The 21932-nt window shown below is 45.1% G+C and overlaps 1 protein-coding gene across 2 annotated transcripts in view; it reads left to right on the top strand.

Moving 5' to 3' along the window:
• Positions 1 to 21932, top strand: part of PTPRR (protein tyrosine phosphatase receptor type R) — an 813462-nt gene that overhangs the window by 343857 nt on the left and 447673 nt on the right. For both annotated transcript variants that reach the window (XM_085652526.1, XM_085652527.1), the window contains one exon: positions 5798 to 5911. In XM_085652526.1, the coding sequence (XP_085508652.1) occupies positions 5798 to 5911 (114 nt within the window). The remainder of the gene's footprint in view (positions 1 to 5797; positions 5912 to 21932) is intronic.

Below are 21932 nucleotides of genomic sequence, written 5' to 3'. Positions count from 1 at the left end.
AAGTGGTATTTTCAAACACAGAACGGGAAAACCATCCTCACTAAAAGATGCGTTTTAACATTCTGCGTACAGGCATACTAAACTTTGGCTTTCTATCTTGTTACCCAGGTCAGTTATGTTTATAAGATGTTATACACAAACCACCTGTTCTGGCCTATGGGAACAGATATAGACAAGTGATACAGTGCACACCAATATTCTCATCTATGCCATGAATCATCCAGTTCAAACTTCTTGCGTGCAGCCTAGACAACGTGATCCACCCTGGTATCACGGATTCAAATAACGTACTTAATGAAGCGCAATTACACTCCTTTGCTAGGCGCACAGCGATAGCAGGATTCTCCTGAAAATGTTTCTTCCATTTTTACAATTCAAAAAATCATTAATCCAACTTTTCAAATGAGTTTCATCACTTCAGTTTATTGTTCTTATCAATTGCACACGTACGATGTTGGTGTTTTCATTGTTTCTAATGCAACAGATATGCCCATCCGGGCCTTTTTCTGGGCACGATAGAATTCACCACACATCCTTGGTCATGATAAACAATGTACCCAATGCATTTCGAGCCTTTGGCAGCTCTTCGTCAGGGGTTTACTACGAATAAAAAACAATACCAATGGATTAATACTTCAAGCTCCCAGGTTGCGATAGTATTACATTGCATTTTGCATCTTTTATGTTACTGTTTGTGAAGACAATGGGAGCTTGAAGTATTAATCCATTGGTATTGTTTTTTATTCGTAGTAAACCCCTGACGAAGAGCCGCCAAAGGCTCGAAATGCATTGGGTACATTGTTTATCATGACCAAGGATGTGTGGTGAATTCTATCGTGCCCAGAAAAAGGCCCGGATGGGCATATCTGTTGCATTAGAAACAATGAAAACACCAACATCGTACGTGTGCAATTGATAAGAACATTAAACTGAAGTGATGAAACTCATTTGAAAAGTTGGATTAATGATGTTTGGAATTGTAAAAATGGAAGAAACGTTTTCAGGAGAATCCTGCTATCGCTGTGCGCCTGGCAAAGGAGTGTAATTGCGCTTCATTAAGTACGCTATGGGAACAGATAGCCTTGCAATAGTGAAAAACTAAATAGGCAGTATTTCACTATCAGGACATGCCACACACATCAGGCATATTCTATCTTTCACATACAATGCACCCTCTTTAGGGGTGACTAACATGCAGAAAAGGGAAGGTTTGGAGACTGGCGAGTGACTGGCAAGTGTGTGCACTTGCCACGTCGACACGGCAGTCCCGGACTGCACACAGGCTCGGCGAAGGCAGGCCTGAGCCACGTTTTACGAGCTGCTTCCATGGGTGGCACAATCCGTGCTGTAAACCCACCAGCAGCATTCGATTCATAAGCCCTGGGCACTGTACTAGGGTCTGACAAGTGAATCAAATAAACCAATCATTGAATCACTAATCCATAACAACAATTTACAACGGGAGCACTTGCACTTTGGCACTGAACAGCAGTGGCAAAGTGGCCAAAGCATCTAGACCAGCAAAAACACAGGAGGCAACAGTGAAAAAGTGGAAGGGAGACCCACGCCAATGGTGCCAAGTCTAACAACCACCTAACACAGGATTAAAATCTCGGGCAACAATGTCACTTTGGGACTTTAGACCAACGGCTTTAAAAAGAAAAATAGAATATACTTGATTGCCATCTAGCTGGGTATCCGAATAGCTGGGATTTAAAATTAAAATTAAATTAAAAAACACACTTTAAATAACTTTTGTCACTGAAGAGAAATAAACTATTTTTATGCAGATGTGAACAATATGCACAGGCTTTCTGCAGTCACTCAAAATGAAGGAAGCCAATGGAAAACATTGTCTGGCATATTGTAACTGCTGTATGGTGTGGTGATTGAAAGCAAAATGTGAAGAACTGTTTCACAGATCATTGGATGAAGCCCACTGACAAAAAAGCCCTTCTACATATGTATATTATTATTATTTTTTTAAACCACAGTCTGGTGAGACGGCAAAAGCTGTCACAAAGGTCAGACATAAAATTAATTAAAAATACCAATTGCAACTGGAGCTATATTCTTTATTGAGATTCCCAAGGTCTAACACATCACGAAGTATTTTTTGGTCTGCTGGCTGAACTAGGGTTTCTCTGTGATTTGTCTTTGTGTAAAGCCACATGGAGTTCCACTCTATTGAGCCATTTGAACTACTCCGGGGCTCCTGTTACTCACAGTGTTCTAAATGTTCTGGCTTCACATTACCATCTTCATGATACTGATTGCCATCTTCCTAGCGTCAGCATTTTGCGTGGATTTTGGTTGTTTCTCATTTACATTTGGAGGCTTGAAAAGTTTATTGTATTAAGAAGAATGCACCTGTTGGATGGGGAAACTAAATGTCCTGGCGTTTTTCACAAATCTAAATAACGCTAACAAACAAAATAAGAAAAGAGAAATATTGTGCATCTCATTATTTGTATGCATATGTCACATGCAGAAACTGTTTCCCAACGTATTTATTTACGTTTTTATACCTTGAATTAGACCCACATGGCCACACAACGCTTAGGTAGGAAGGTAATGATTACATTAAACATTTCACAACATCAAATATGCATGCTTTTAAATCACCATATTATGCGCGTACAGCCAGTGCTTCATTTGAGCCGTGGTTGCGGTGGGAGTGGGGGACGGGGGAGCGGGTTGGGGAGATGGGGGCAGGGGGGGGGGGGTCGGGGCACCATCACTCATTTTTTGGGGACCGTCACTTATCTTTGCTCATCAGATATTGACCTAGAGCAACAGAAGAAATAACACACAAATGGGAAATAAGCAGCAAAGCTGTTACAAAAGGATTAAAGAGACCTAAGCTAAATTCAAGACTATGCAGCCTTGGTATCCAGTGCGCCGACATTTAATAGCACTAACTGTGGGCTTCTGAGCACAGCTTTAAGCACTGCCACTCATTCTTTCACAAATTAGGAACTGTATGCATCAAGTAAATGTTAGGAAAGGAGCTGTGACCACCTTTGCAGGCGGGAGTTGTAAGTGGTGTCCACTCTCCCAAACCTTAGCAGTGATCCGACGGTCTGCTTTTTTCAAGTACCATTTGGAAGAGTCACTCCAAGGGTGTTTGGCTCGTTCTTGAAACTGACTCGGGATAGATTTTCCTTATAGCCAGAGTGATGGAAGTTCCAGATATTAGGAAGCATTTCCTAAGAAAGCTTGCTTTGAATTGGTGTTCTTCTGTAGAAGAGAGGAGTTTGTAGATAGAACAGGTCAGTGCTACTGAGTGTTTGGGAACATCCTGAAATTGTGTCTGAGCTAGTTAATTGGCTGTCTCCCATGCAAGGCCTTGTAGAATATACAGGCGGATTTGAGCAAGTATCTGCCTTCTGTGGGAGGTGTTACTGTAGTCCAGCCTTAAAGGACTGGACTACTGTTTTGAAGTAGTCTGATGTGGTATGGACCTACTTTTGCTTAAGTGTTGCTGTGAGTTAACAAATGCAGGTTATTTTCGGGGATGAAGCCCATTGATTTGGCATTTTTTACTGTTGTGGGTTAGCAGTACAAAGGATTAATGTCATTAGTCCAAGCAGTTTATAGATAGAATAATGTTTTATTGTCTCAGGAGAAAACTGAGGGTTGCTTGTACAGACGGAAACCATGGCGGAGAGAATGGTTCTTTGTGCAACCCCTTCCACAAGAGGCAAGGGGCTGGATAGAGAGGTCAACAGTTTGACTTCTTGTGAGAGATTGACTAGGTAGGAATCAAGCCACTGCAAAACTGCACCACTGACCCCCAGCCATTATTCCACCATTTTCTGAATGGATGCTTGGTTGACCAAATCAAACACTGCCTGGAGGTCAAATAGAACCAGGAGCATCCAGGATACAAAAAGAATCATTGACGCTTAGCATGATTGCCGCCTTTGAGCTACACCTGACCTAGAACTTGATTAAGAAGGAGAGGTTTGAAATCGGGGCAAGGTTTTGAAGCCACATGGTCACCATCTGACTTTTTGAGTCGTGACCTGTCTGAGCTATTTTCTGATGACATACATGGACATTTTCTACATTTACATGTTATGTTATTATATGTGATGTGAGTTATTGATATTCTTTCTTCTTTCTGGTAAGCAGTGATGACATTAGGATTGCGAAGCCAGGCAGTTAAGCAGATGATAGCATGTAGTTTTGCAAGGAGAAGACAGCAGACAGAGATTGAGGGTAATTTTAGGCTGCATCACATATAGAGATGTATTTCATGTAGATGTTGGTACAGTTTATAGCTTCTGGGTTAAAATAGACCATGAGCAAGACACGTTCCTTGTGCAGTCCTGGGCCCGCAACTTTAAAATGAACACATGTGGAGTACAGCTCCGAGACAGTGGAATACGGTATACACCACATCATTCCATGAGGAGTACAAGGACACCACAAAACAACTCAGAGACACAAGACATAACAGTACCATTGCATTATGCAACAATATACATCTGTCATCTATCAATAGGTCCAAGATATCCCAGCGGTGAGAGTTAACTCTGCAAGTAGGCTTGCTATATCTTATTTAGTACGATAAATTATGAGACGTATCATTGATAATGCTGTTGGTAGCCACGTACGATGTCATCAGCGCACATCTCTAAAAAGGTTGAATTTTACTTTCTGAAAATGGTTATATTTTACAACTTATGTTATTTTACTGCTGTCGATCGTTTTATGGTATTATATTTGATTGTAAAATACCAGCATCTTGTAACAATCAGATTTTACAAGAGCACACCTGCACGTAGAGTGAGTGCAGTTAGGACCACTTCAATGGCAAATTTAAATTTGTGATGAATTAAAAGGTGTGAGCAAAGTGAGCTCGTGTGTGCGCCTTAGGAGCATTAAAAATTGTCACTAATCTCAGTGGCGGTTGCTTAAATCTACAAGTTGTGGGGCAGGAACACACGCACATACTCACTTCGAGCTACCCACAAGCCTTCCACAAGTACACACTAGCTGGTCTGTGCTTTTACTTGTCTTTTTTTAATTCATGAGTGGTATGGGTTTCAGATATATGTGGTGCACCAACGGAGGACCACTGCCTGCTCGTTTGTGCCTAGCACAGGAAGTTGTTTGAAAGCCTCTCTCTGCATCGTACGATAGTTCACATTCAGGAGTGCGGCTGGAGATGTAATATCACATTTTTCACTGCACAAATTCTGCCGAGTGAAACTGCAGACTCTGTTGTGGACTGTACTATGCATTAGGAGTTTGCAGGTCAGAACAGTGGAAAACATGTAGCATTACCGCACTGTCCAGCATTTGGGAAGGTAATAACACACTTTGTAAATACAACACCCAACGCTGGGGCCAGTCAACAAAAGCATTTATGATCTGGGGAAGTACTACTGCCGGGGTACTCTTTTGCGTAAACTTGCATGCCTTTGGAAACCGCCCCCAAAACCTACTCCTCCCTGTTAGTTAAACTGCAAATAGATTAGAGCTCTTTCTCTGGGTAATAACTTTATATCAATGTTCCCGGTATGTACCGGGTGCGGCATCACCAACCCAGATACAGTGCTCGGTGGAATGAGGCCCCGAGCGTTGTTAAAGCAGTACTTGTGCCCCCAGTTTAAGGTGCCTTCAATGTTCTTTTACCAGCTTTCCTTTGAGGAGCGGAAGGTTTACAAATCTATTGGTCTTTGGTTGCTCTGGGAAAAAGAGCTACATGAAGTGCATGCTACTAAGTCATTAGCTAACGAGCGTCTGTGCTAATCTGGGAGCTCATTAGTCTGTTTTTGTCTTTTAGTCTTTGCAAATGGATGTAAACAAAATGAACACCACCACAATTCAGATGTTTCGGCGAGGAGTGGCAGCCGCCTTAGGACTCCCACCAGAGCAAGTTCACATCAACCGTCTTAATGTAAGGACGAGTTTTTTTAAACTATATGTTTGAATTTCTTTCGGTCAAAGTAGAAGTAATGTTTTGTTTAATGGTTGAATTCAAAATTTAATCGAACATTCTTATCAATGATGTCTCTCAAAAATCTTTCTGGATGGGGCACACCATGGACCACTGATACAACTATTGCGGCCATCTAAATTGTACAATCTTGATGAGTGTATTTATGATGCAGGGTTGTGCTTATACATATATACATACATATATACAAATATATAAAGACACAGTATTGCTGGGAACCGCATGGATCTCACCAACCCCGATCAGCAGCTTAACGCATCCGCTGTGCCGGGCATGTCCAGTGGATGCTTTGGGATACTGATCGGGATATCAGAGGTCCACGCGGCAGCCAGCGGTACCGAGTCTTTTTAAATGAAGATCTCCATCCCTTGGGTCAAAGGAATGGAGCGCACTCAAAGGGAAATTGCTTCAGACAGGTGCTTCATTGGCATGGAAAGACTCTCATGTTGGCTGATTGTCTTTGTTCATATCCTTTTGATGTTGATGAGTAGGTGTGACTGAGTGAATGTGCAATGTTTTCTTTTACCGATAATTCCAGTGCAAAGTCATAAACTGCAGTGCCATAAACGGAGGTGATTGGCAGGATAATGAATGAATTAAAGGGCGCCTCATGAAGGATGAGGATAGCAGAACAAAGGTTAATGGTGGACTTGCCAATTGTTGAAAATACTTCACAATGTTCTTTCTCAAAGACAATGTTAATGAGCTAAGGTGTTAAAGGGCACCAGTGACATGGACATTAAGAGGCCATGCCATAGACTTAGAACATTCTAATCATATACAACTGTGATGATGGGGCACAAAGGGGGTCCGGAGGAGTGTACCTGGTCACAGTGCCCATCGGCACCTCCTGCCGGCGCCACTGATTATAATTAAATCCTCCAGTGAAGTAGATTACCTTTTACCTTGCTAAAAAAGAAATATGTGAAACTCCAAAGAATATTATGTAAACATTAATATAGTTGAAGGCAGAATGTTTTAAAGACCAAACTTGAAGAAGGTGAGTGTTAGTTAGCTTATGGATAAATACATTTTTTAAGAGCACTGGGGGCTTGGACCAACTCTTATTTATTTCCTTGGCCTATACATCATAAAGCAAGTGCATTATGTTTCAGGTGAGTGGGTGAGTGAGTGAAACCATCTGTAAAAGGCTCAGTTTCGAATGACTAATCTTGAGGCACTATGCAACCAAATTCTTAACAAATTCCCTTCAAACCCTATAGTCAAAAGAATTCTTCAAAATCAATGACCCTTGAACTGAAACCCCTCTGCTATGTTGTTTACTGGAAGGGCGGCCACCACCAGGCCATTGTCCATTGATCACAGCACAGACTTCTGTGAATTGTTCGTCCAGCTCTCCACTGGACCATTGTCTTCTGCATATTCTAATTAACACACTGTCTGTAGTTAATCCCAGAATAAACCATCTGTTCAATTCATCCGTAAAGTGAGTTATGGTGCCTAAAAGTTTGAAAGATGCAAAAACAATATTATCCCCGTGCACTCAAGTTATATTTACAAAATTCAAGAGTTCCTGTTGGCGCCACCTGTGTCACACGGAGTCCAACCGTGTCTTTGAATGTAAAGAATATTGTGGAGAGTATCACCTACCCACCGAACAAGTGCGCACTGTACTCAATGAAACACTGAGGTTTCTTCACATATTTCGATTTATTATTTTTTTGAAAATAATTTCTCCATCGATTAAACTTCAAGTATTGTTAGATCAGTTACATGTTGCATACACACTCATCTTCTGATGAAATGATTCACGCTTACATTTTCAACTTTATACATCCACCCAATGCATTTCGGGTCAATAAACTCTGACCCTTCTTCAGGGGTCTATAAGAAATTAAATGAAACAGGACCATTAGGTTCACTATACAGTTCGATAAACATAATATGCAATCTACAAAAACATGATATGCAGCCAAAACTCAAAATGGAACGCAAATAAAAAATGAATTGGCAAAGTTAATCCATATCATAGAAAATCAACATCAAGTTAACTTGAGAGTTATTTTCATAATAAACACACTATGACGTGCGAAATGCATTGGGTGGATGTATAAAGTTGAAAATTTAAGCGTGAATCATCGAAATATGTGAAGAAACCTCAGTGTTTCATTGAGTACAGTGCGCACTTGTTCGGTGGGTAGGTGATACTCGCCTAAAAGTTTGAAACAGGCTCAGCTTTGTTCCATTGTTGAACAAACTGGCAGAACACCCAAATAACTTGACAAACTGACGAACCATATACTCAGAAAATGGGGAACAAGTCGATCTCCGCTTACCTGCTTCATAACACTCAATCTGGCTTTTGTCCTAGTTACAGGACTAAATCATTACTTATCCGAGTATCTAATTTTGTAAAGATGAACTTAGATCAAGGCCAATCATCCACTTTGGTGTTATTGGGTTTGTCAATGGCCTTGGACACCATGTCTCATTCCATTCTATTGGAATGATTGAGTGATGTAGGAATAGGTAGTGTTGCATTGTACCAGCTTCAGTAGTTCTTCTCATATTGATGCCAGACAGTCTTCCTTCCCTATTATCCTCCACTACTAAGCATTGAGCCACAGGGCTCATATTTGCGCCCTGCATTATTTAATGTATACTGCAATCAATCAATCAAGGATTTATAGAGCACACTACTCACCCATGAGGGTCTCAAGGCACTGGGGGGTGGGGGTCACGCAGCTCCAAGGATCATCCGAAGAGCCTGGTCTTGATGTCCTTTAAGAAAATTAGCAGTGTAGGGTTTCGTCTGATGCTGAGGGGGAGTTTGTTCCAGGTCTTGGCCATGATGTAGGAGAAGGAGCTGCCTCCTGCTCTGTGGATGTAAAGGACCTTGGCGAGGACTAGTTTAGTGAAGCAGAGGTTTTTCTTGGGGCCGAGGAAGGAGATTAGTTCATTGAGGTATTGGGGTCCGCTGTTATGGAGGGTTTTGTAGGCGTGTGTGAGCAGTTTGAAGGTTACTCTCTTTTTGACGGGGAGCCAGTTGCGGTCCCAGAGGTGCTGGGTGATGTGGTCATGTTGTGGGATGCTGAGGACGAGTCTAGCTGCAGCGTTCTGGACGGTCTGGCATTTGCGAAGGGGTGTTTTGTTGATCCGGGCATAGAGTGCATTTCCGTAGTCCAGCCTGCTGGTGATAAGTGCGTGGGTGACGGTCTTCCTGGAGTCTGGGGGGATCCATTTGAAGCTCTTGCGGAGTATGCGGATGGCATTGAAGCAAGTGGAGGACACAGCTTTGATGCGGCGGTTCATGGTGAGTGAGGAGTCAAGTATGATGCCGTGGTTGCGGGCGTAGTCTGTGGGGGTGGGTGGGTTCCAGAGGGCGGGGGGCCACCAGCTGTTGTCCCATGCAGAGGGGGTGGATTGTCCCATTCGGAGGGGGTGGATCCTAGGATAAGGACTTCCGTTTTCTTCGAGTTGAGCTTCAGGCAGCTGCTGCTCATCCAGGATGCGACGTTCTTCATTCCTTCCTGAAAACTGTGCCTGGTGATGTTGGGTTCCTTGGTGAGGGAGAGGATGAGCTGGGTGTCGTCAGCATAACATATTATGCTGAGTTCGTGTTTTCTGACAATGGTTGCGAGGGGGTCATGTAGATGTTGAAGAGCATGGGGCTAAGGGAGGATCCTTGGAGTACTCTGCATCTGATCTCTGTGGGTTCAGAGAGGAAGGGTGAGAGTCTTATTCTTTGCGGTCAGCCCGATAGAATAGAACGTATCCAGTCTAAGGCCTTTCCCTGGATACCCGGTGCCGTGGAGTCTCGTGGCTGGTGTGTGGTGGGAGACGGTGTTGACGGCTGGTGAGAGGTCTAGTAGTATAAGGGCTGCAGTGTGGCCTTGATTGAGGAGGGTGCAGATGTCGTCAGTGGCAGCTATGAAGGATGTCTCAGTGCTGTGATTGCTGCGGAATCTGGATTGAGATGGGTCAAGAAGGTTGTTGGTGTCTATGAAGTGTGTTAGCTGGGTGTTGACGATGTTCTTGATGACTTTGGCAGCGAAGGGGAGAAGAGCGATGGACCTGTAGTTCTTGAGGTCAGTCGGGTCTACGGAGGGCTTCTTGAGGAGGGGTTTGACTTTCTAGTCATCGAGGAACCTGGCTGTTTTGAGGGCGCAGTTGATTGTCCATCGTAGCTCTGGTACGATGGCGGCCCTGTGGACGATGTGCGAAGGGCAGGGGTCAGTGGGTGCTCTGGAGTTAATGTTTCTCATAGTCTTTGTGGTGTCTTCTGTGGTGACAGAGGTCCAGGTGAGGGGGCCAGCTGGGTGGCGTTGCTGGTGGATGGTCGGTGTCGTGGTCCTGGTCTTCAAAGTTGTCGTAGAGTGTCCTGAACTTGTGGTGGAAGTAGGAACTGAGTTTGTTGCAGTGGTCTTGGGAGGCAGGGACGTTGTGGTTTTGCTGTGGGATCTGGTGAAATCTTGTATGATGGTGAAGAGTTCCTTGGAGAGAATTCTGTTCTGAATAAAGCTTCTCTTCTTTGATCTGATGAGTTGGTGGTGAGCCGTGGTGGGGGCTCTATAGGCGGCTCGTTTTTCTGGGGTTTTGCTGTTTCTCCATGCTTTCTCCAGTCGTCGGCATGAGCGCTTGGATTCTCGGAGGTCCGTTGTGAACCAGGTGGCTTTCGTGTTGGGTCATCTGTCAGAGTTCTGGAGGAGGGCGAGAGTATTTGCGCGGTTGGTGATCCATTGGTAAAGGGCGTTGGCTGTAGTGTTAGCGTCTGTCGTGGTAGGGGGAGGAGTGCGGCTGAGGGCAGAGGTGAAGTGTTTCTTGGTGGCCTTGCTCTAGTTTCTGCGTGGGAGGCATGGGGTTGGCTTGTGTGCCATGGGTTTCGAGAAGGAGAAATGAACAGTGGTGGTCCGTCCAGAGAGGTTCCGCACCTTAGCACCTCTTGCCAGAATTATTAAGTCATATGGAATCAAGGTGGTGTAATATGCGGATGGCACTCATCCCATCTTTCCTTTTAAGAAAGAGAACAATGAACTTCCAGAGGTTTTTTAAATATTGTCTCGTAAGAGTAGCAAAACTTTAAATGTGATAATCAGCTGTCCTTTGGCCCTCAAGTGGTGTTGGTGACCGCAACCTGTTTTGGACTTTTAGATGCTCTAAGAAAAACCGTGAAACTGCTCGTTGATACTCATAAGACCACAGTCCACTTGTTTTTCAACTCGAGGTCGGACTATGCCCTATATCTTGGTCTGCCTCATTTCTTGCTTCAACAGTGTCAGGTGGTGTAGAATGCTGCAGAGTAGCTATTACCTAATATTCTTCGTCAGCAGTCTATTGCATATCAATTGAAAGGGTTGCACTGGCTACTCATTAAAAAATGCATGTGTTTCAAATGCATGGTGTTGATTGACAGAGCATTCTACAGGAAAGGCTTTAGGGGCATCATTAGGATGGCGGGCGGACTTTGCCCACCTGCCATCCCGACGGAAAACGGGACCGCCCACCATATGTGCGGCGGTCCCTTGGGGGATATTAGGATGCGCCCGCCACACTGGCGGGCGCATCACGCATATTTAACATTGTGGCGGGCGGTGCTTTCAGCAGCACCCGCAGCACCCGCCGCAATGCCAAAAGCGCATGTTATGCACCATAGGTACTCCCCATGTACCCCGCACCTCCCCAACACCCTGGGGGCCCGCAATGGGCCCCCAACTTGAAGGCATGGTTGCCGCCACGGAAAGGCTGACACCCGCCTGCATCCTGATATGGATGGCGGTGTCTAGAAGACACCGCCACCATATTAAACCCTTTTCCGCCCGGACGACTTGTCGGCCGGGCGGAAAAGCGGCGGATGGTCTTCCTGTCCTCCGTGGTCCCCCCACCATACTAATATGGCAGGGGGAAATGGGTGGCGGGCGGGGAAGGATGTAGGGCGGATCGCCACCTCCATGCGGGTGGTGGCGATACACCCTACATCCTAATGGGCCCCTAAGTATCTGAGGACAGGCTTCAGCAGTACAAGCCCTACATATGGCGCAGATCTTCTAACATCTTGCTGTTAAACATTTCAAACAGCTTTAGGATCAGAACAGGACTTTGTTTCTTTTCGTTTCTCGTCTCCAAACTCTGGTATTAATTGCCATTCTGCCTCAGAGCTAGCCATTGTGAACCTAGTTTTATGAAACAGCATGTCTTGAGACTGTGCTAGTTCATCGTCCTCTTTTGTAGCGCCAGGATGCCCCTCGGGCCAGCTATTGCACTTTATACAAGTTATTCATTCATTTATTGAAATCGGGTGATATGAATCTTTTGCCTCCTTAGGCTTCAACCTTTTCAGATATAGAACTGTGCTAGTGTAGCCCGTGCTGAGGCATGTTAGCCCCAGCCAAAAAAGCTCCATAACTTTCCAGGTTATCGGGACCAAAGTAGAAGCAAATGCTTTGTAAAGCTCTATTGGAACACAGTCCTCGCCTGTGGCCTCACCCCTTGAAAAGCAGTGTCTGTGCCTCCCAGACTTCCTTCAAAGTTATTGGGGTATTTAGAACATCCGGCTCATTGGGAGCTGGTGAGTCCACAGGGAGTGCCTGGCAGCATGGCTTTTTATCCATGGGGCAGATTGAACAATTGGAATGACGACAACAATCCCCAATAGGTCAGTAAACCACTGTCCTTTTCCATCTCTCATTGACAGAATACTTCCTGCAGCGCTCTCCTAGATTCTTGCTGTGTTTGTATACGTTCTGCAGCTGGGTCAAATAAGCAGAAGCCGCTCTTTCGTGCATATATTGAAGCACGCGTGCATTTCAATCTGTATATTAGAGGTACGCATCATCTTCAACAGTAAAATGCATGCATGATCCACTGCCAAAGATAGTATCTGCTGTTACCAACCACAGCTTCTTCTCGTTCTCTTTATTGCTCTTCAAAGTACGCCTTAGTGTTGCCCCCCTATGTCCCCCAAATGCATCCCACAACGTTGTTATAGCAGTGGATCCAACACTAATGTCTAAAAATTCCTAAATAAGTTGTTTCATATACCTCCGATATTCCAGATCCTGCAGCATTCCTCTTTCAAACGGCCACGGAGGGATGCTCCTCTGACGAGAGCCAGGTTGGATCTCTATACACTTTAGGAAAAATGTCTATTGAGATATTGACATAATTCTCACACGGATTAGAAACATATAGCTCTGTGAATATACTTTAAGGGGAAAAGAGTAGAAAATATATCATAAATCCATGCCCCTAGATGCCATGCAAATATCAGCTAAGCCCAGAACCTTTATTAACCTAAACAGAGTCCTCAGGACATTCAGCATATGATTAGGAATGTGAGGATCCATTGTAGGGTTAATATCAAAGTTAAAATCCTAACCAATAATAATTTCCTCACTCAAGAGCAATCTTGCTCAGTATTGTGAGATCATTTGAATTGAGACCATAGATAGAGGCAATCATATACAAGTGATTAAATATCCGAATTTTGCACTAATTCTCATTGACCACATGAGTCTGTGACAGTTTTAGTTACTTCAGCAGCACCAGGATTGCAACCCCTCATAGAGAAATGGTTTGGGATGAGCATACCGCAACTTGTAGCTAAATTGTCCAATCCACCCATTAGCTTTAAATTGTGACGTGTGTCTCCTGTGAGCTAATTAACTCAGACTTATATTCACGCAGTTCTCCTCTGAGTGAACTTTGTTTAAATTAAAAGTTCAAGGCTCTAACGTTTCAACTAAGATTATGTAAACAGCCCATTCATGCAAATAATTACCTGATTTTGTATAAGCACCCCAAAAGCCATACAAACAGGAACTTTGTTTTACAATCTTCTCTTTTCTCGATTGTTTCCCCTACTTGTCGCTCTCTCATCTTGCCCCCTCCATTCCTATGTGAAACTCCCTGCTTGCTCTCTCCTATCCTCAACACTTTACAAAATAAATGGACTCTTTAACATAAATAGGAAATGTGCTGTTCCTGCTCAAGGGGAGCCCGTTGCCACAGCAGCACCATTGAGACAGCAAAACGATCTCATAGATTAAAAAATATTGAGCATCCAATCTTAGAGACTTCAAAGAGAGAATAATCAACATTATATATTGGCCTCTGCCTAAGGAGCCGTAATGTCTACCTCTAAAGCCACAAGTCACTAACTACAACTCACCACCTGATTACAGCAGTCATTGAGACACAAGGCTATGAGGAGTCAGATCAATCTGAAACGAGCATTGGCATAGCCTACAGGTCTCGCCTTAGGGACCTTATACGTGTTTTGCCAGATCTATTGGCTTTGACAATGTGTTTAAGCTCTGTTGTATAGCAGTGTGGTTGCTGTGCAGCATGTTTAAAAGTTGAAATAAGAGTGTTCTAAGCATTTTTGTTACCTTACATATAACCAAGTAAACATTATGTACAAACGAACGACCCTATTAAAAGAAAATTAACATATACAATGTGTTCCAGTTTGTCTATCCTGGTGCTGAGATAATGCTATGCTGATGTTCAGGTGATGCTGAGGAGATTCTGCGCTGGTGCTGATGTGGTGCTGAGTGATGCTGTGCTGGTGCTACGCTGATGCAGAGGTGGCAGTGCTGCACTAATGCCGAGGTAGTGCTGCACTGGTAGTGAGGTGGTGCTGCACTGGTGCTGATGTGCTGCTGTTCTGGTGCTCAGATCATGCTGAGTTAAACTGAAGAAGTGGTAAGGTGGTGGTGTGCTTGTGCGTAGGGTGTGTTCAGGTGGTGCTGAGTGATTCTGAGGTGTTGTTCAATGATGCTGCGGTGATGCTGAGTGATGCTTTGGTGGTGCTTTGGTAATGCTGTGATGGTGCCCAGGTGGTGTCGAGTGATGCTGAGGTGGTGCTCTGGTGGTGTTGAGTGATGCTGAGGAGATGCTGGTGCTGAGTGATGCTGTGCTGGTCCTGAGGTGGTGGTGCTTCACTAATGTTGAGGTTGTGCTGTGTTAATAGTCAGGTGGTGCTGAGGTGGTGTTGTGCTAGTGCTGAGGTAGTGCTGCGCTGGTGCTGCGGTAGTGCTGTGCTGGGGCTGAATAATGTTGAGGTGTTGTTGTGCTGATGGTTGTGGTAGTGCTCACGTGCTGCTGAGTGACGCTAAGGTGTTGCTGCTGAAGTGGTGCTGAGTGACGCTAACTGGTGCTGAAGTGGTGCTGCGCAGGTGCAGACACGATGCTGAGGTAGTGCTGCACTGATGCATTGGTGTTGCAGTGGTGCTCAGGTGGTGCTGTCCTGGTGTTGAGTGATACTGAGGTGGTACTTTGCTGGGCTGGTGTTGCACTGGGGCTGAGTGATGCTGTGGTTGTGGTCGTGCCCAGGTGCTGCTGAGTGAAGCTCAGGTGGTGCTGCTGCAGTGGTGATGAGTGACGCTGACTGGTGCTGAAATGATGCTGTGCAGATGCTGGGGAGGTGCTGTGATAGTGTTGCACTGATGCTGAGGTGGTGCTGTGTTGATGCTGTGTTGATGCTGTGGTGCTCAAATGGTGCCGTGCTGAGTCAAGCTGAGATGGTGGTGCTGTGCTGGTCTATGAAATTTATTTTCTGAAATTTCGTCTGCTTACAGTGTCTTAAACCCTCTGCAGAGGATAAAGTGCAACACGTTGGCAGTCAAAACAATTAAATTAACATACATATAAACCATTCAGGCAATATTTCTTCCATTTAAGATGTGATTTGCACCCTAATTGTGAGTGGCAGTAGCATAGCCAGTGTGTCATGGGCCTAGTGCAAGGAATGGGCCACTCTGGATGCTGTTTGAATGATAAAATACAGCAATAATCAGGGTTCAACGGGCCCCTCAGGCCTCTGGGTCCCGGTGCCACTGCACCTGCTGTACCAATGGAAGTCACGCCGCTGAGAGGGAGGAGGGTAGGGGTTTGGGAGTTTGCATCTGAAACAGAATTAGCATCACAGTTTTAATTAAAAACTTGGACCTGAGAAATGTACAGCAGAAACATAACAGTGCAGGAGTGCGGGATAATGGACTTTTAAAAAACCTCAGTGCTTGTGTAAAATAGCGTGGTGAGCAACGGCTCCTGCTGCTGTGATCTTGTACAACCTGCAAGTTATCAGTTTGGAGCGTTGCAGACCATCGGTGCCTTCCGATTATGAGATAGTATTTGTGATTGGTTTGGTGCAATAGTAATCAAGAACATTCAGCATTTATAGCGCCCTGAGCTTGCAAGCACATGTGAAATGTAGGCGGTACGTATATACTAATAGTTTCACAGCACTAACTCTGAAACTGAGCCTGTCTTTTAGAAATAAAAATGTTTCTCACGTTGGAACCGACTTTCGACTACCAAGGACCTTTACAATTTTGTGTGTGTGTGGGAGGGAAGGGTGCAGGGTGGGGTCCCAACTAGCTGTATTCGGGTACCGAAAGACTTATCCTCCTATACTCTAGATAAGCCCGTGGAACAAAGTACACTGAAAATACAAAACGAAGTGTGGTAGGCGCTAATAGTTCCCAGGCCCCTCTGGCACTCACTAAGGAGTCTTTAGAACTATAGCTCAAGGGCAGTGCGCGCGCCTACTGTAGCTCTTTGTAACCTGAATGGTGCGAAGCAGACTCTGCCTTTCATCCTTCTCAAGTCAATAAAATGAGAGCACTTGAGGTTGGTAATTGTTACTTCTGTTTTGATAGCGCTGAGATACCCAGGATATTTTTACAGTTTGAAAGTACCAGTTATATTTTTTAAGGCAGGCGCCAGCACTCCTCTCGCAATCACCCCCCCCCCACCCCCAGCACCCTCCCACACCCAACCCCCACTGTGATGCTGCGGCACAACAGCAAACCATTTTGCTCCCCACAGCAAAAGAAGTGCCTTATGAGAAGCGCAAACGGTTTACCACTCTTGAGGCTTGAGCCGGGAGTTGGAGGTGAAGAGCGTGCGCTGCACTGCCTGTGAGAATTACTGCTGTTTTTACTCTTTACACCGATAGTGATTTTATAATTCTAATAATATTTGTGTGTTTTAACCTTTTATTTGGGGCCATCAGAAAACTGTGTTATCAGGGTGCTTTTAGTCTGAATTATCGTTTTTAGGCTGTTTTTAACACAAAGAGCAATACCCAAGCTGTGAGGTTACCTGCTAGCAGCCTCTATCGGCGCGGCCGCCATCTTGGGTGTAGCGTGGGGAGCAGTCTAGCGTCTGTCTCCCACACGCTATATTTAGAGCGATGGCACGAGCACGCAGCGGACGCGTGCAGCGGGCGTGCCGGCGGCGTGCCAAAGGCAGCCCGTCTGCGCCCGTCCGCGCCTGGCCCGTGCCTAGTGCCACAGCCCCTGTGTCACCTGTTACCGGCAATCCTGTCCGGATTGTCTACTCAAAAAGAGAACTCATGAGCATAAGGTGGAGAGTGAGAAATCCTAACTGTGATGCATGGGCATTTAATTCTGAGTTGCCTCCACAATCAGGAACATGCACTATGTGCAAAGCCAGACCACCTGCACTGCTATGTTTAGCTCCCTACAAGGATAAAGTCTTTGAGCGAAGTCACCAAAAGGCACAAGCCCCGGCATGTAAGTGTGCATTGTTAAATGCTAGGTCCCTGATTAAACATAGCACGGAATGTGCGCATCTTATTGAGGACAATAACATCCAAGTAACATTCATAACGGAGTTCTGGTCCGATGAGGCCTCAGGCCCGGATCTGCTGAAAGCAACGCCGCCAGGCTTCGTGTGCTACGTACTTAACAGGGGCGGGGGCAAAAAAGGGGGAGGTCTGGCTATAATTTACCCCAGCTCTTTCAAGGCAAGCTTTCACCCTATAGCCAATGAGGGGTGTGAAGCACTGGCCTTTAATTTTTACTTATCAAATCACCATACATTTAAAAGCATCTTACTTCATAGACCCCCGAGGAATAAGCAGATCTTTGAGTCAATGATTGGTCATCTACTGGAAGATAGTATCTGTCAGAGTTCCTACACAGTTTTGGGAGACTTTAACTACCATCTGGAAATGCTCCTAATCCCTGAAACGGCTACTCTTTTAGATATTATGAATAGCGTTGAACTCACACAACAAGTTATGGCTCCTACTCATTCGGCAGGACACACGCTTGACGGCATTTTTTCCAATCACCCAGGCCTGCAGGTCTTAGAAGTTAAGCCGCTGATCTGGACTGATCATTCGGCAATCTTGTTTGACCTGACCAGTCAGGGACACACTGTAGGTGGGTCAAAGGGAATGAAGCATATTGGGGTCCGGCCCTGGAATAGATTGAATACAGGGGAGCTTCAAGATCTCCTCTCGGCTACATTTACTCCTGCAAACTTAGAAGCAGATGAAGGGGCAATAGCCTACACAAATTGGGTTAATACGGCCTGCAACAAACTCGCTCCATCTAGGAATATTAGACCCAAGCGACTTACTCCATCAGCTCCATGGTTCTCAGAGGAACTGAAACAAGGTAAACATACCTGTAAACGTTTAGAGCAAGTCTGGAGGAAAGAATACAAGGAATCGACAGGGGGGCGTATAAGAAAGGCTTAGCTAACTACAAACACTTGCTGTTTACCACTAAACAAAAGTTTTTTATTAATCAAATTGAGCTTGCGAAGACTTAGCGAAAACCCTTTTTAAAACAGTTGTGGACCTGTCATACCCGCGTCCGGTCCAACTGCAACCTAGCACTGAACTCTGTGATGGGATCGCATCTTTTTTCTTGAACAAAGTGGATGTGATCTTTTCGGCCTTGAATGGTTCCCCTGCGGAGGGAAGTGACGGGGTGGGGCGGAGGGTTTATCAAGGCCCAAATGTAGTCTTCGAGAAATTTGAGGCTCTTCCTCTGGAACTAGTGCGCACCCTACTGGACACAGCAAGATCGGGATCACCATCTGACCCCTGTCCGGTGTCCATTGCAAAGGCCATGGCAGATCCTCTAAGTAAAGCCCTGACCCTAGTTTTTAACACAATGATCGAGACCGGTTGCTTTCCCAGGCTCTGGAAAATGGCCTCAATCCTACCCCTGCTTAAAAAACCTAACTTAGATGCCTTGGAACCCTCTAATTTTCGCCCATTATCTAGGCTCCCACTACCAGCCAAAATGGTGGAAAAGGCCCTAAACACACAACTGGCCGCCTTTCTTCTTAAATCTCAGACATTAGATGATACACAGTATGTTTTCAGAAGTGGCCACAGCACAGAATCTGCACTTCTGAAAACCACGGATGAGATCAGAAGAGCGGTAGACTCGGGAGGAAGGGCAGCCCTGATTTTATTGGATCTTTCAGCGGCCTTCGACACGGTCCACCATCAGCGCTTGTTGGACCGGCTCTGAACATGCGGGATTCAGGGCAAGGCCTGGAGTCTCATTAAATCCTTTCTCACGGACAGATCCCAGGTGGTCTCCATGGGTGGGTTCTGCTCTAGACCATTTGTCCTACCATGCGGAGTTCCACAGGGCTCGTCCTTGAGCCCGACACTGTTTAATATCGATGTGTCATCATTGGCCCCCATTATTAAGACCTTGGGTTTTGATTTAACATCCTATGCTGATGATACGCAAATCGTGGTATCCGTTCAGCAAGGCCAGGAGGACAGCTTGGCAATCAGATTTCATGATTGCATGATGGCAGTGAGTCATTGGATGGCGGAAAACTGCCTGAAGCTGAATTCTGATAAAACCGAGGTCATGGTGTTTGATAATGCCCCAACCGTTTGGAACACTAAATGGTGGCCTGTCAGTACGGGAAACTTCCCAGCTTCAGCTCTAAAAGTAAAAAACCTGGGAGTAATTTTGGATGACAAGCTGAATCTAGGAGCCCAAATTAATTCAGTCTCTTCAGCTACATCTTTTGTTCTGCGGACAGTAAAAAAAGATTCTGCCTTTCCTGCCTACAGGAAGCCAGAAAACAGTGGTCTCTGCCTTGGTAATGTCCAAATTGGACTACTGTAATAGTCTCTATCTTAACATCCAGGAGCGTTTTCTGAAAAAACTACAGAGGCTACAAAATGCAGCAGCCAGATTATTGCCCGGGATCCCTAAATTTGCACCCATATCGAAGGAAATTCAGAAACTGCACTGGCTCCCAGTCAGGAAAAGGATTCTTTTTAAAACATTATGCACTGTTTTTAAGGCTCTCCATGCGACCGGACCGGTCTATCTGCAAGAACACCTAAAGTGGTATATACCATCGAGAGATCTCCGGTCTCGGGGAGCGAAACTGGCCGCTATCCCCAAGGTAAAAAAACTATCTTGGGGAGGCAGAAGATTTGTAGTAGGCGCAGCTAAGGCCTGGAATGCCCTTCCGGTCCAACTTAGAAACCTGTCAGACCTGCTATCCTTTAGAAGGGCATTAAAAACATGGCTGTTCACCCTCTAAACATGCGCTTTCTTCCCTCCGCTCATTGGTAACGTAGCTGTTAAGCTTTGGTAACAGCGCCAGGACACCCTAGGGTAACCGTTGCACTTTATAAATTATTTAACATAACATAACATACGCGCAAAGAGCATATATGATGCGCAGCGTCAGAAACCACCTCGTACGTAACTTGCCATACAGAGTTTGTGTGGGCATGAAGTAGGGGTGCTGGGGTGGGGGAGGGGGGAGGGGGGATGAAGGGGTCACAGGGAAACAACCCAACCAGGGCACTTGTTGAAAATGACAGTGTGCAAAATGTCCCCTTTGGCGCACACAGCAAAAATATCTTGCGCCACACATATGAGCAAACCCCAGCAGGATCCCAAAGGGTAAATAAATCCCGGGCTACTGACGTTTGTCCGTCATTCATAACGAGGGGCAAGTAAGCAGCGCCCTTGTGACAAAAAGGCGGCACCCTGGCCTGTGACCTTCTGTCTAGGCGCTCGGTTATATACATTGCGCTGCACCTTATGTGGTAAATAAAATTCCTTTACCTGGACTTAATTTGATACAGAAACATAATAAAATAGCTCAGTAAAATGAGAGGCAGAATCCGTGGTATTAGAGGTTCGGAATGGGCTTTATTCCAGTGATCGATTATAATCGGTTGCTCCAAGTTCCATCACCACGGAGGTTCAGGAAGTGAAGTACATACATTATTGACATGAAATGACTTTTATAGATCATACATTACAATGAAGCGAATGCAATAGGCGTAACAATTGATAAGGAAAATGACGATTTATCTGCGTAACCAAAAATGGGTGTAATAAAGAGTAAAAAGGAACATAATTGGTTATGATGTCACATATAGGTGGATCTATAAGATAATACTTGGCATAGATGCGCGCGCAGCAGCATGACGTATGATTGACGTGCAACTAGGGGGTGAAGGGGACTTGACATTTAGCTCTACATGTGGAGACGAAAAGTCTGGGGGGTCAAGTCAACCTAATCCCAAATCATATCTAACATCCTATGTTTAAAGAACTATGTTATCCACAAAAGAAGGACTCTCGGACAGAATCTATTCTATACTGACTGTGCGTGCGTGTACAAGCGTCTAAGTGTCTACACTAAATGCGAGGGCAGGAATCTTCCATAGTAACAGGGCTATGAATTACTTGTATAAAGACAGAGAAGCCGGGCCTTTTGCTCGGTAGCTGGAAGAATGTTTACTTAAACTACTAGGCAGGAATGCATCGGCTGAGGGGGAAGCAGATAATTCGAAGGTGAAATACAGTTCTTGGCAGAGAATAGGCTGATGTCAGGCTTCGTGAGCCGCGCAGAGAATGAGACAAAGTTCATGGTCACAGATGCAGGCTCAGACTGGAGCTTTCAGAGGCAGAAGGCAAGAAGAGTTTTGATGACAGAATCAGGGCCTACTTGCCTGGACTGAAAAATGGCATAAGTGAACCATATAAAGCCGGTGGCCTTTCGTACTTAGGAATGGAATATCCGGCCTATTCATGGCGGATCTGACAGAGGACATGTTAACGGTGGACGCACATGTATTTGCGTCTTCATAACTGGAACTGGAGGAAACATACATGTACTTGTAACATGCACATAGAACCGTTGGGGTCCAAGATAGGGGACATAACTGACCAGGAAA

The sequence above is a fragment of the Triturus cristatus genome, chromosome 4_1, assembly GCF_964204655.1.
Source record: "Triturus cristatus chromosome 4_1, aTriCri1.1, whole genome shotgun sequence".
Taxonomy (NCBI): Eukaryota; Metazoa; Chordata; class Amphibia; order Caudata; family Salamandridae; genus Triturus; species Triturus cristatus.
Note: the sequence above shows the minus strand (reverse complement) of the source record. Positions and strands in the feature narration are given on the sequence as shown.